The following is a 15701-nucleotide window of genomic DNA, read 5'->3' as shown; positions in this document are numbered from 1 at the left end:
GTATGAGTTATTGTGAACGGAACTTAAATGCATTTTTCCTGTCTGTGTAAAGAGCTAGAGCCTGTGCTTTAAGGTGTGGCCGTGGCAGTATAGAAGAGCCTCATCTACTCAAGAAAAATCTGTTAATGATAGGGGCGTATATTCAGGTTTGCAAGCTTTAAATGATGCAGAAAGGCCAGCAATCCAAGCAGGTGTGTAACAGAAAAGCGCTTATCCTATCATCCGGAGACCACAAGTTCGACTCCTAGGAGAATTTACATCTGTTTATAGATGGGAGCCGGGGGGGGGCAGGGTAGCCATGCTGTCTCAGGGCAAAGGGGTAACATACTTGCACTTCCACACTAATCACGGTGACACTAGTTAATCATGGGCGTCACGACAAAAAAGATCATGCAAGCGGAAGGGGCGGATAGCGCTTTCTTCTGTGTGTGAGCAGGTCGCGGCTTCGTGTCCCTCAAAACAGGCACATACTGTATTATCCTGCGCCAACTCCTCAAATAAGATGAGTAGAAATTATAGAAAAAAATCTGGGAAAAAATCCTAGGGACCTCTAGGGTCTGGGTTTGATTCCTGCCTCGAGGTGTGTGCATGAAGTTTGCATGTTCTCTTCATGCTTTCTCACACAGACAAAAGATATGCAGATTAGGCTAATTGACATTCCCAAAGTATGTGTGTGTGTTGGCACCCTGTCCAGGGTGTAGCCCCTGCTTGTGTCCTAAGTCTCGTGGTATGGGCTCTAGGCCCCCCATGACCCTGTATACAGGATAAAGCTGTATAGACGATGAGTAAGTGAGTAAGTAAAGTCCTCCCCTAAAACAAGTGCAAATATGTAAATATTAATGGCACTTTTAGATTTCATATCGCCAACTTTGAATATGGACCAATATTGACAACTTCACAAATGCATAAGCCTTCATTATTATTCATAAGTCAGATGAGTCCAAATCCAGTGACTTGACTTACTATTACCATTAAATGCAGTATGGTTTGTAGGACCATATTGTACCATATATGTACATACATATTGTATACCCTTCCTGTTTGTCTATATCAGTACGTAATCAGTGACTTAATTGGTGGAATCCAATTAATGTTTGTGGAATCGGTAAAATGTGTACCTCTACAAACAAGTGCCTTTACAAATAAGACATCCTGAGTGAGTTTCTCCAAGTACGTACAGAGTTTATCAGATTGTTTTGTTCGTGTATTCTACTCGGATTGCAGCATCTCTGGTTGCACTTGATCTAAACCACATGCTCTGGACTGTCTATCATCGTCTCAGCCAGCCAGATTAACCTGATAACCCAGAGCCGATCAGTAAATTTGCTCTTGATGAAAAGTACATGGTGAGAGAAAGGAAGGATTGTGGAAATCTGGCCTAATTAACAGAAGGTCCGGTCCTATTAAATCCGCTGGATAAAAGAAACGCTGAGGGCGGTTGTTTTGCAATACACCTCTAAAGCCTGTCTGTCACGAAGCACGTGACCTCTCCTTCCGCCTGTGTCCTGCATCTCATATTACCGAAGTGATGAATAGGTTGCCGAGCCGTGTCCTTGAACGTTGTTATGCAGCCAGGGGCACGGCTCGGCTCAAGGTGGCCTTCTGAATCCGATCCAAAAGTATTTGAAAAAGTACCCTACACTAAGGGAACCTTTTACGGATTAACCTTAACACATGAACTTTAATAGCAGATAGTTTAAGAAGTGTCTTTCCATACGTAGTACAGTAAGAGTTGGTAATCAGGACTCAGTAAGGAGACAAACAGACCTACTGGGACGCTGACATAAGATTCCAGAGAGCCTATTATTGTTCCAGTCTGAGCAAAAAATCTGAACCCTTACTAATAAGGTATAACAAAGCTGTCTTCCACAGTTACACAGTCTAGCTCTCCATGATATTGGCAGCATATTATTGTAGCTTCTTCTGCTTCCACCATTATGAGTTGCATCATCATAGACTAGTGACTAGTGAGCCTGCTCCAGAAGCAGCCGTGCCACAGCACTACCTCACCATGCATGACCAGTGTGCTTTGTGTGCTTTGGATCATGAGCAGATCCTTTCTTTTTCCACACTTTGGTTTTTCCCGTCAGTTTATTAAAGGTTCCTCTTGCTGCCAGAACTTATGTGGCTCATCTCTGGCCTTACTGCTCATGAGTGGTTTACATATTGTGCTGTGGTCTCTACATTTCTGCTTTTAACATCTTTTTCAAATGATGGATTGTGAATCACCTCTGCCCTGTGGAAGCTGCTGCTGATTTATTGACTGCTGTTTTGGGTCTTGTTTTCACAGCTCTCACAATATTTCTGTCATCATCTATGGCTATGTTTCTTGGCCAAACTGTCGGTTTGTTAGTACATCAGTGGTTTCCTTCATTTTTCAGGACATTCCATTTCACACTGGCTATTCCCATTGCTCTGATAGATTTTCCAACTTTTTTTCAGCTTTACAATGATTTGCTTTTGGCTGTTATGAACCAATGGATGTTGGAAAGAATGGTGTTGAGTGATTGATTATTGGGGACATGAGTGATCACTGATTGGTCCTTGGGAACAGTGGTAAGCAAAGACTGGTTGGTGAGAACAATGTTAATCAGTAAATAGTTGTTGAACACAATGGTATTAAGTGATTGGTTGTGGGAACAATGGTGAGTATTGATTAGTTTTTGGAAACAATGGTGAACAGTGATTGGTCATTGGGAACAACTCTGGTCAGTGATTAGCTGTTGGGGACAAATGTGGTCACTGATTGGTCGTTGGGAACAAAGGTGATTATGATTTGTTGTTGGGTAAAGCGTTGATCAGTGATTGGTCTTCAGAAGCAATGGTACTGTAATCACTTATTGGTCATTAGGAACAACTCGTGGGGGGACAAATGTGGTCACTGGAAACAGTGGTGATTATGATTTGTTGTAAGGAACAATGGTGATTGGTCATTGGTCTTTACCAACAATGGTAAGCAAAAACTGGTTGTTGGGAACAATGGTAATCAGTAAAAAGTTGTTGGGGACAATGGTCTTCAATGATTGGTTGTTGGAAACAATGGTGATAATTGATTGGTTTTGGTTAACAATAGTGATTAGTGATTGGTTGTTGGGAAAAAAGGTGATCGCTTATTGGTCATTAGGAACAACTCTGGTCAGTGATTACCTGTTGGGGACAAATGTGGCCACTGACTGATCGTTGGGATCAATGGTGATTAGTGATGACTTGTTGCCATTTTTCGGGCTGTTTGCTAGAATTCAGCCCCAGCACAACATCCAGTGTTTTTATTCAACACAATAATAATTCTCCACAGTCTTGTAAACAGGTCTGATTTGCTATTTTATATTTTGTTTGTATATTAAATAAAATTCAAAATGATCGAGTCTTGCATTCACTTACCATCTCCTGTGCCACCTCTTCGGGCACATCCTTGTAGAGCTCAAAGAGGAACTCGATAGCATTGTTGTCCTTGTACTTGCCATGAAGCTTCTTGGTACCGTCCATTCGGAGCCAGAGCTTCAAACTGGACTTTTCCATGTCATCCTCTTCTGCCAGCTCGACGCGGACCCCATTGTGCTCCTGGAAGAATACATGCTCCAGTAGGTCCTGAATGGTGTATCTGCCCATGGAGATGAATGGGAATTGGTAGATGTTCTTTAATTTCATTAGCAAGCTATTTGTCTGAGGCAGGATATTGTTCAACCTGCATTGTTTGGGGAATGAGCACTAGAGAGGCTTCAAAATAACAAGGATTTAATTCATGTGGAAAATTATATGACAAATTTAATTAAGGCTCTTTTGTTAGACACAAAGATTATTATCTTCAATGGGAAATGCTGGATGCAATGAGTCTAAGCAAATGAATCATGCTAATTAAAATGTACAATGACGATTCATGATTTAAAATAACCTCATTACTCAGTGATTAGTTGGAATAGATGGTGGAGATGTCCCAAATGTTACCAGGCAAACAGTATTATAATTTTCTCACCGACTAGGGAAAAAAAAACACCACGGGAAATAACATTTAGCTAAAATTCAAACTTAAGAAGAGAACACAAGTTACCTTTCATCTTTGTTCGTACGTATACATCCTTCTATAATCTCTTTTAGCTCAGGCACTTTCACTTTGTAGAAGCTGTCTGGTTTCATGCCCTGAGACACAACAAAAGCATACAACAAATGTTTGGAAATAGATCAAGTGACATAAGAGGTGACTTAATGTATCGTCAGGCTTTAATATGATTTATAGTTCATATATAACATTTATAATAACCAGCAAAACCATGCAAAACCTTTTCCTTTCCTCCTGACAGTTGTCCAAAACGTGACGACAGTACATGTTGTAACACACTTATGTAATGCAGTTGTTATGGACCCAGGAGGTATGTATTGAGGGTGGGGTTATTAGTAGCTTATAGAGCTGAAAGGGAGGTATGTAAGTGACTAACCGCGCAGTAATTCACTGGTATTACAGCAACCTAAAATCTTTTCTACCTTAGGGAGCCATGACTCCCAAACAGATTGCACAACATTCCCATGAAACGCCACACAGAAGAATTGAACCGATCCCCCCATCTGTGATATACACTATATAGAGATATAGACTGATTTATAAGGGGCCAAAGATCTAGTAGCTCAAAGCCATTTCCACACAGAATGTTTTGACCATTAAAGGAGTTCCTGGGAGGCCAGAATTTCAGACAGGAAGCAGGAAGTCCAATCATGGCTCTGGGGTACTGAGAAAACATCCCACCTTGATGGTATCCAAGCGCTAGTGAAATAATGGGGTAAGTGCATTAGTGTAGCCATGGATTATATAGAGAAATAAAGGTAGGCTTTACTCTTATAACTCTCACTCATCTTCTATACTGCTTTATCCTGTATTCAGAGTAGGGCACGAGACAGGGTACACCCTGGACAGGGTGCCAATCCATTGTAGGGCACACACACATAAACTCGCAACTCATTCACACACTAATTCAGACACTACAGGCAGTTTGGGAACGCTAATCAGCCTAATCTGCAGGTTTTTGGACTGTGGGAGGAAACCGGAGTACCCGGAGGAAACCCACCAAGCACAGGGAGTACATGCAAACTCCATGCACACAGAGACGGGAATCGAGTCTGGCTGGGAATCAAACGCGGACTCTGGAGTTGCAAGGCGGCAGTGCTAACCACTCCACCACCGTGCCGCCACTCTTATAACTGCTTCTGTTATTCTGCACAGTCAAAAGTCCCTGTTTGCCTTGAACACCCCTAATTACAATGTCAAATCATTATTTACAAAATAAAACTTTTTTTCTGTGTTTAAAATTTTGTAAATATGACTTTTATTTTGTAATAAAAGTTTAACACACTGTGAATTATTGTATTTGTCAAAAAAACTATATTTTGCGCAGCTGACTATGAAATGGCTTTGAGGACAATTGTCTTTGTATATCTATCAATAATTTTGTTTTTTTTTAAATAATAAAGGTATTGCTTATGAGTAATTTATCTACTCATCCGTAAAGCAAAATATAAATGTAATTCATGATGGTATTAATTAATTAGTTAAATAATTACCAATGGGGTGGTGTGATGTGCCTGATGCTAAATGAAGAGTTAATAGTTATGGTTAATGTATATTAATTACCTACTGTACAAACATCCATAATTCTACACACGTACCATGTATGAGAATGCCAATTAGTCTAATCTACATGACTTTGGACTATGGGAGGAAACCAGAGTGTCCAGAGGAAAACCAGCGTTTGAGGTGGAATGTTTTCTTCTGAGCTGATAATGTGAATCACGCAACACCTTAAATTTGACTACATCACCTTATACCATTCAATAAAAAAAACTTTTTGGGACATTTTTCTGATGATTGGCTCTTTTCTCTATCTTGCGGTTCCAAAAATGCTTTGATACGCCGACTGTTACATAAAAGCAGATACTGGGGACACCTTTTATAAAAAATAAATAAATAAAAAAATCTTTTTTCTTTAAGTTTTCCATAAAAACAATCCAATTTATATAACATTGTCTGTTATAATTACCTGTTACTGTAAAAACATACTGGATTAGAGCAAAAGCATTAATATCGATCTGTGTTTGCGTCATAAAGCTGCTACAGAAAACAAATCAACACCTACTGACCAATCACAGTACAGCATTCAGCTGTGAGTGTAAATGTGTTTAACGCCTCCTTCTAAAATGTTTTCATAACATTATAGAATTCAATTTGCTCCACGTGTTTCCCATGAGGGTCGGCACTGAACATACTTAGTGATGCACTTAAAGGAGCACTGTTGCGAAGTCATCGCCTCACGCCCCTTCCCCTACGGCCCCATGATGTTTGTGGAGCCCCTGCAGAGCATGAAGGTTCATGAAGCGCTGTATTCATGGATCGCTGCAGATAGCGTTTCTGTTTTACTCCAACCTTTGGATTTGTTGTTCACGCACATGCAAACCATCAGAAAGATCTCTGTGTTCGGTTTCTACTTCTGTGTGCTGTATTTTTTTCCAACCAAGCTAAATGCGCACCCTGTAAGTATTCGGACAATGAAACGCCGTTTAATTTGTTCTCTTTGCCGGAGAGCTGCAAGAGATTGGATTCGAAAATGAAACAACCACTAATGTCTCTTAATGTGCAGAATGCCAGGTATAATAAATCTGATGTTTCGAGCACTGAGATAAAGGAACCATTATATATTATTTCCACCTTTGAAATGAATCAATATGATGCTGATGTAATTAATTGTAATAAATAATAATAATAATAATAATAATAATTTAGCAATGCACTACCGGTTATTAAATTCTCCAAGGAGCCAAATTCTCCAATATTTATTGCCAAATGTAATATCAATTAATGGAAATGAAGGTACTTAAAAGAAGAAAAATACAAAAATTGGAAGGCTTTTGTTGTGCACACAAAGCTGATCCATGACAAACAGGTTGCTTGGTGACACGAGTTTGCGAATCTCGCCGTTTTTTATTTATTTTACTTTTAGAGTTACATAATCCCGAGGGTTGCCTGCAGTGTGTTTTCAAAAACACCCGTGTAATGACGGGATCGTTGCAGGGGACATTCCAGAGTCCACGGCAGATCTAATCGACTCCAGCCACAAGAATTAAATCTGTGCTCAGGGTCAATCCTTGGAGAGTGTTCAAGGAAATGAGAGGAAACGAGGACAGAAGGCAAAAAAAAAAAAAAAATTAAAAGCGAGAGACATATAGTGGAATGTTTACTGTTCTTTTCCACGCTGGGTTAAAGTTTGGGTCTTGCAGCGGTACACGGGGCCTCCCATAGTTGGTCTAGATAAGGACTTCCAGATGGACATGCATATGGCACTTATGTAAAACTCCTTCATGCTGGGCCACACATGGCATACATGAACAACAAAACAATGGAAGAGGAAACAGTGGAAGGAGCTCAGTACCTTCTTCAGTATCTCTTGCCACTGTTTAACTAATGACACAAACTTACACTTGTAACTTTGCGGTAGATTTGCGCCGCATTTTGGCATTCCGAGTACGGGTATTCCGACGTCGTCATCTCTAAGATGCACATCCCGAACGCGTACACGTCGACAGCCTCATCGTATTTCTCCTCATACATCTCCGGAGCCATAAACTCTGGTGTACCTGGAAAAAAAAAAATGAAAGTTTATACTTGATTTTGATTGGTTGAATTAATTTCTGATGCATATGAATAATAAAAATGATGCACAAGCAATATTGTGAATATGCTCAACGGGCACGAGTTTACCGATTACACTTTTAGCAAACGATGCTCTTTTAAGTGTAGCAAGTCCGAGATCGCCGATTTTCACGCTCCCCGTGGGCCCCGTGATGAAGATGTTGTCACACTTCAGGTCTCTGTGGATGATTGGAGGAGTCCGAGTGTGCAGGAAGTGGAGACCTTTTAGGATCTGACGGCTCCAGCGCTGAAGAAGCTTCGGCTTCATTTCCTTAAAGCGCTTCAGGTATCTGTGGAGCGAGAAGAAACAAGAAATCGTTTAATTCTTTGAAGCAACAAAATTAAAGACAAGTCGTCTACTCTAGTCTTATTCACTCTGTGTTTTTCCTTTTAAATCAAACTCACGTTTTGAGAGTGCCGGAGGTCATAAGTTCCGTCACCAGCAGGACGCACTTGTGTCCTTTCACTGTGGACTTCCAGGAGTCATAAAAGCGAACGATGTTTGGGTGCTGGAGGTTCTTCAGCATCTCCACCTCCTCGCTGAAGCGCTGGCGTTCCACTTTGGTCAGCTTCCGTGTCTAAGGGAGAAAATTAAGAAACAAATTAGGATCAAGCGGCAGGGTGGTGCAGCATTACCGCCTCACAGCTCCAGGCTCCACGGAGCGATCCTGAGCTCAGATTACCGACTCTGGAGTTTCACATGTTCTGCTTGTCTCCAAAAATCATGCTAGTAAGTTGACCGCCCTTGCTAAATTGCCCCTGGGTGTGAATGTGGCATCCGTTCAGGGTGTTTTCCCGGAGTTCCTGGGATAGAATCCAAGTCACATCAATTGTGATCTTTCATTTTTTTTTTAATCGGTTACTTAAATATATTTGTAGGGTGGAACAAATAGTAATAAAAAAAGATCAGCACCAGATTAGCACAACTCTGTACACATCTGTTTCAAATATTAGGATTATAATACATTGGATAGATGTGCCTGTTGGATAAATAAAAAAAAAATAATAATAACTTGAAGCCAAAATAGACGCATCAGACCAAACTGAATCTTGTGTTACATTACTATAAATAAACTAAATAATAATCACTTAATAATAAAAAGGAATATACCAAAGCAACAAAGAGTAAACGCAGTACACTGGCAAGGGTTTGACAGAAACTGTAACATAAAGCTAGGAATCTGAGATTATGGTGCCTGAGTGGTGCGAAATTCATCCAATGAACTTGAATTGAATCCAATCATTTCAAGTTTCTTTGCCATTCAACCATACTGTAACTGCTGGAAGACCAAAACCGGCTGTGTAGCCTAATTGAGAGAGATGGCAGACTTCCCTGGCAATCACAACGCCAATAACTGCGCGCAGGCATTTGTGCGCTTGTGTACGTTTCCCACCGATTAATCAATATAAACTTTAGCAAAGCTAACTATCTTTTAACCCATAAAACTTGAGCAGCTTGCCAATGCCAAACGTCGGTTTCAATGGTGCCAGCAGTGAAAATCTTGGGCTGTGGACAATGTGAAACATGTATTGTTCTCTGATGAGTCCACCTTCACTGTCTTTCCCACATCCAGGAGAGTAACGGTGTGGAGAAGCCCCAAAGAAGCGTAACACCCAGACTGTTGCATCCCAGAGTGAAGCATGGGGGTGGATCAGTGATGGTTTGGGCTGCAATATCATGGCACTCCGTAGGCCCAATACTTGTGCTAGATGGGCTTCCAAGGACTACCGAACCATTCTGGAGGTTCAAAAATTATATCCTAAAGGCGGTGCCATGTATCAGATTGATAATGCACCAATACACACAGCAAGACTGGTGACAGAGTGGTTTGATGAACATGAAAGTGAAGTTGAACATCTCCCACGGCCTGCACAGTCAACAGAGCTGAATATTATTGAGCCACTTTGGGGTGTTTTGGAGGAGCGAGTCAGGAAACGTAGCATCACATATTGACCTGGCCACTATTCTGCAAGAAGAATGGCTCAGAATCCCTCCCATCCCACTGGTGGTATATATGTATATAGTACGTATGCCCCTATACCACCAGAATTTGCATGTTCTCCCCGTGCTTGGTGAGTTTCCTCTGTGTACTCTGCTTTCCCCCCACAGTCCAAAGACATGAAGATTAGGCTAATGTGTATTCCCAAATTGGCCGTATTGTGTAGATGTGTATTAAAGTTGATTGGAGCTCCTACTATGGTCATAAAAATGGGAATAAATACATTGGTAATCACTATTGGCCTTCACGGTCCCTAGTTGGACTACACAGGTTCCTAGATGGGTATATAGAAACCTGTGAAGTCCAACTAGGGACCGTGAAGGCCAATGGTGATTGCCAATGTAAAAGGCCAAAATGCTCTTGGTTTAAAGGGCAACAACTTTTCCAGCTCCGTCTCCCCCAAACCATTTATATATGGGAGCACTGACAAAATTTTCACTTTCACTCAAAATCTGGAATACCATATTTTTTTTGTTTGTGTCACCGGTATTCATGCCAGAATTGCGTAATGTTAACGATATAAATATTCCATAACTGTTTTCATTAATTGTACACTCTCTCTCTCACACTGCACTACTCTGCCCAGCATTTGTCATTATTAAAGCTCTTAAGATTTCCTTCAACAGATACAGATACATCCTGCAATGTTATGACTCAGTATTTGTCTTGGCTCATGGTTTTCAATGGAGAGTTAAGGCGAGCTAAATCCCGCTAAAAACAGGTGAAGACCCAACACATCGCAACAGCTGCTTTGTAAATGTGTTCCATGATCATGTGAATGCTGCTATCCCTTCTTTAGAGCCTGATCCAAATTGAGGAATCCCAGGAAACCTCTAGGAACTGTCTGAACGCATGAATTACTACGCGACAAAAGCTTTTTTGTGCTTAGGTGAGTTATGAAAGGCTTGATTTAGCCCAGGGCCTCTTGGCCCATGGCAGGTTGGTGGAAAAAGCCTTCCCATGAGGCCACAGCAAGCACCATGAATCCTGCATTCAAGGAGTTTGTGGAAAAACAGTGTGCATGTATGTGTATCTTAAACAACCCAACTGTAATGATGGTGACTTGTGCAATACATACCTAATCAGGTAATAAGAGGGACAAACACCTTAAACCACTCTTCTGAGAGCAAACAAATGTCAAATATCTGTCTGTGTGTGTGTGTTATCTTTTCCTGTTTCGTCAGGTGATTGATGACTCATGTCACTCAGAGTTAAACAAAATAATATTATTTGTACTACAGGGGGTTTGGTATGGCAAGTGCTCCACGTAATGGAGGCCTCAGTCATGCTCTGTTCCGCTTATCATCTACAGGATCGCGGGAGGCCTACAGACTCTGGCCATACACCCAGGAGTCTCTGGCCTTACACCCTGGATGGGGCGCCAGTCCACTGCAGGGCACAAGCACACACACACACTAACCCACTATGGGCAACTTAGAAACGCCTATGAGTGGGAAGGAACCTGAGAACATGGAGGAACCCACCAAGCATGGAGAGAACATGTAACCTCCAGCTGCACAGATCCAAATGCGAGAATCGAACACTCGACCCTGGAGCTTTGTGGCCGAAAGTTTTAAAACCTACACAAACATTAATTTACTTTAATTAAGTCTGCTGCTTCAGTGTTTTTAGATCTTTTTGTCAGATGTTACTATGGTACATATAATTACAAGCATTTCATAAGTGTCAAAGGCTTTTATGGACAGTTACGTTAAGTTTATGCAAAAAGGTCAGGATTTGCAGTGTTGATCCTTCTTTTTAAAAACCTCTACAATTCTTCCTGGCCTGCTGTCAATCAACTTCTGGGCCACGTCCTGACTGATGGCGCAGCCCATTTTTGCATAATCAATGGTTGGAGTTTGTCAGAATTTGTGGGTTTTTGTTTGTCCACCGACTTCTTGAGGATTGACCACAAGTTCCCAATGAGATTTAGATCTGGGGGGTTTCCTGATCATGGACCCAACATTTCCATGTTTTGTTTCCCACTTGGGTATCACTTTTTCCTTATAGCAAGGAGCTTCATCATGCTGGGAATGGCGTTGCTCATCACCAAACTTGGTGGTTCTTGGATGGTTGGGCGACGTTGCTCTTCTTTATTGCTAGGCAAGTTTGTAAGTGAGCACTTTCTCTTGGCTGACACATAACCCCAGACATGAATGGTTTTAGGATGCGTTACTGTTGGCATGACACAGGACTGATTAGTAAACGTCAGGGCTTTGTGTCCATTTTTAAGATATAGGGAATTCTTCAGGTCTTCAGTTTTTTTACTGGACAATTGGATAATTAACATTATCTTAAATAAATCATTGGTATGGAAACAACTCATAAATGCAAATAAACTATAAACTGATTGTGTTGGTCAATAAATGAATATAATGTATATAGCAAACTTCTATGGAATAAACCATTTCACAATCACACAATAATAATAATCATGAACAATCATTTGCACAATTTGCACAAACCATCGCAGCCTTGCACACACACACTATGGGCTTTCTCTCTTTTTTATATATATTTTTCATATTTTGCCTTAATTCTATATTGATAATATCTTTTTTTTTTTTTTTTTTTTTTACATATGCCTATTCTTTTGTATACCCATATTTATATATTCTTTATTTTTATTTTTTATGCTTATTTTTTACTTTTTAGCAGCATTCATTAGGGGCACAGCAAAGAAAGAATTTCATTATACAGGAGGGAACATGTGTCTTTACTGTGCATATGACAATAAAACTTTAAACTTTAGAATGTAACATTATAAAATAATAGGATTTCCGGGTAGTAATTTTTTTATTTTTTAAATAACCCTTTACATAGTCCTAGTCTTTGACTTATAATCACTGGGTTTAATCACAGTTTTTCTTTGCATGTGTGGGTTTGTTGTGTGTGTAATCGTGGCTCGGTTTTTGGTCTAGCAACATGACAGCCGGCGTCTACTTCTCACTGAAGTTACAGTAATTAGGACAGAACCTGAAGCCCAAAGAACAAATGTAAATCTAAGCAATAACTCTAAATTATCACCTTTTTCCCCCCGTAAAGTCAGCCTGATAATAAAACTCGATTAGCCTCTTGTTTATTACCCTGATGGCAAAATGCATCATAAGGGACCATAGCAATTTACACAGTAGTCGAAAAACATTTTTATGGTTTAAAAATTTATAGCATCGTAATATTAAAAAAATAATAATAATGGGATAGTTCTCATAGTATATAATAATACAAAGTAAAATTTTATATTAAAAAAAGCTTTTTCATGGTTTTGAACTAGAACTGGATATGATAAAATAACACAATAGTCCTCTTTGAGATGTTTTATTTTGATTTTATAAAAATTTAAAAAACTTTATAGAAATCTTTCACTTTTTTGTAGTCAAAAATACAGTTGTACAAAGTAATTTCTCTTCCCTCGTTTTCTAGTTGTTGTTTTTTTTTTAAATACAAGTATTACTGAAAATATAATATATTATTTTATTGCAGCATTTTGCCATCAGATCTATTATAAGATATACTTATGTATTCTGTGTAGTAATAAACTGTAGTTCTTCAGGTATATTTAGGTATTTCTCGCTCCCTTTTTTTAGACACATTACTAAAGGCACTAATGTTCTCACTGATTTCAGACATCACGACTCGACAGTCAACAGCAGGCTGGATTGTGTGCCAGTCTGTTCAGTTTCCGAAGAAGACGATGAAATATTACAGTTACACAAGCGGGACGACAGTAATCCCATTTTAACTCCAAACACGCATCTTTTAGACTTTTATAATGAAAAATAAACTTATTATGTAGTAAAAACTTCGTAATCTGGTCATTTTATACCAACTTCTGTACTACTGGAGAGAAAATTGGGTTTAATGATATGATTAAATGTTATTAATATGATAAATATAACCTTTGTATATGTATATGCTTTTATTTGTCAGGTATACATTAGAGCTTAGAGAAATTCTTTTCCTCAAAATTGGGGTCAGAGGTCAGGGTTAGGCAGGACAAGCTGGAGCAGTCAGGATTAAGGGCCTTGCTCAAGGGCCAAGCGGAGGCGGTTTGTAGGTCCTGGGGCTTGATTTTGGTTTTTTTTCACCATAAAGAAATGAAATACTGAGCAAATTGACAGCAGTCAACCTCAACCACATAACGTTTATTTACGGTGTGGTCCAAACTTCTGGAGCCATAAATCTGACCCAAGCTGGCTATAAAAAATAACAACAGAAGATGGAACAGAATGAATTCTTTTGTACGCAAAACAGGTTGTACGCATAAAGAGGTTGCTGCCAAGTTTTTTCCAACATTAGATTGTTTGCTTATGCATCCAAATAAATATAAAAGGTTTATCAGGAATCTGTAATTGGAAACAATTCCTTTTGATCTGTAATAATCTTTATATGTAAACACAACCAATGTAAAGTATTAGATTATTTTGTCTCGAGTTTACGCCGGATGCCCTTCCTGATGCAACCCTCCCAAGCCTCTGGGCTTGTGACCGGCACTGCATCCAGTGGCTGGGGTTTGGACATTGGCTGGGAATCGAACCCGAGCCTTCCACATGACAGTCAAGAAACCTACCACCAGTGCTCCCATTATTTTTTTTTAACTCAAAAGAAAAAAAAAAATCATCTATCCATTGTCTACAACCACTTATCCTGGAAAGCTTATCCTATAGAACATGGTAGGGTACACCCTGGATAGGGTGCCAACCCATTGCAGAGCACAAACACACACACACCTACACCCAATCAGACAACTTCTGCTCTAATCACACCACGCACTGCACCACGTTCCCTCCGATCCTCCAGCACTGCTCGCCTCGTCCCACCATCTCTCAGGGATCGAGGAGGACATTCATCCAGACTCTGTTCTTTTCTGGCACCTAAGTGGTGGAACGAACTTCCTCTAGAGTCTTTGAAGATCTGAAAAAAGCGTCTGCCAAATGGCTAAATGGAAACGTAAACTCGAGAAGATTCAAAGACCAAGACTGGACAGTGCTAACCACTAAGCCGCCATTGCCGCAGTGAAAGTATGTTTTATTTGATTTGATTTTATATATATATATATATATATATTAAAAAAAAACGAATAATCACTATTTGTCAGGGGGCAGATACCGATACAGGTGCTTTATATTTAAAGCTTGCAGACAGCAGACAGGCAATGGCCAGGCGATGAGCCAAGAGCTTAAACAGGACTACGCCAAGAGGGAAAACTAGAAACTAGATCGAGAACCTGTATGACTGACACACAATACAAGGCTTGGCAATGACGGCTATGAAAACACGGGGCACTGTCTGAGTGGAACGAGAGTCCTTAAATACTATGAAGAGTCCAGGTGAGTGTGGTCAGTGTTCATGTGATGGGATCTGGAGTCTGTGGCGGCCATGTGTGTGGCTCACGGCTCACGGAATCATTGTGCCACATGAAATTACAACGAATAGTGACAATTAGTCAAATACTGAGAATTGAATATTATTCATATACATAAAAACCTGCCTTATGCAAACTGTTATAAAGTTTGTTTACTTTAATTTGACAGTATTTGAAGGGGGCGCATAACCCGAGGGAGGAAAGCAGCTGATGTTAAGTACCTAAACCTAACATGGGAAATGCACGACAGCCTGAGGACAAGGGTGTGTATACAAAATGACACATAAAACCTTTAATGTTACAATTAACATGAAAGGCCTAAAGGGTTACAGGGCATTTTTTTTCCCTTCCATTGAATAGAACACATGTCAGAACTTGAAAAAGCATTGTAAAAGTGTACAGGTAGCATGGAACTGTATGTGTATGGATGCCACATGAATGCTCAGAATAAAGACACGATCACTCTTAATTGTCAGTTCGTACAGTGGCAGCAGCTAGTGTTTCTCTTGACGTTCTAATCCAATATGCGTCATTACTGATAGGAGAGGAAAAAAAAAACGTTCCCATGGCTGTCATGAGCGCAATTACTGCTGATGATGTGTCTTTTTGTGACATTTGCTGTACATCTTCAACTAAAACCCCTATTACATGAGGAGAAGATAAA

The 15701-nt window shown here is 40.0% G+C and overlaps 1 protein-coding gene across 1 annotated transcript in view; it reads right to left on the bottom strand.

Moving 5' to 3' along the window:
- The window catches only part of wnk4a (WNK lysine deficient protein kinase 4a), a 53608-nt gene that overhangs the window by 22064 nt on the left and 15843 nt on the right, over positions 1-15701 (bottom strand). Inside the window, exons 2-6 of the mRNA XM_053511510.1 lie at positions 8078-8250; positions 7742-7962; positions 7460-7617; positions 4049-4137; positions 3382-3601 (exon numbers count right to left, since the gene is read on the bottom strand). Of these exons, the coding sequence (XP_053367485.1) occupies positions 3382-3601; positions 4049-4137; positions 7460-7617; positions 7742-7962; positions 8078-8250 (861 nt within the window). The remainder of the gene's footprint in view (positions 1-3381; positions 3602-4048; positions 4138-7459; positions 7618-7741; positions 7963-8077; positions 8251-15701) is intronic.

Source organism: Clarias gariepinus, chromosome 14 (assembly GCF_024256425.1).
Source record: "Clarias gariepinus isolate MV-2021 ecotype Netherlands chromosome 14, CGAR_prim_01v2, whole genome shotgun sequence".
Taxonomy (NCBI): domain Eukaryota; kingdom Metazoa; phylum Chordata; class Actinopteri; order Siluriformes; family Clariidae; genus Clarias; species Clarias gariepinus.
Note: the sequence above shows the minus strand (reverse complement) of the source record. Positions and strands in the feature narration are given on the sequence as shown.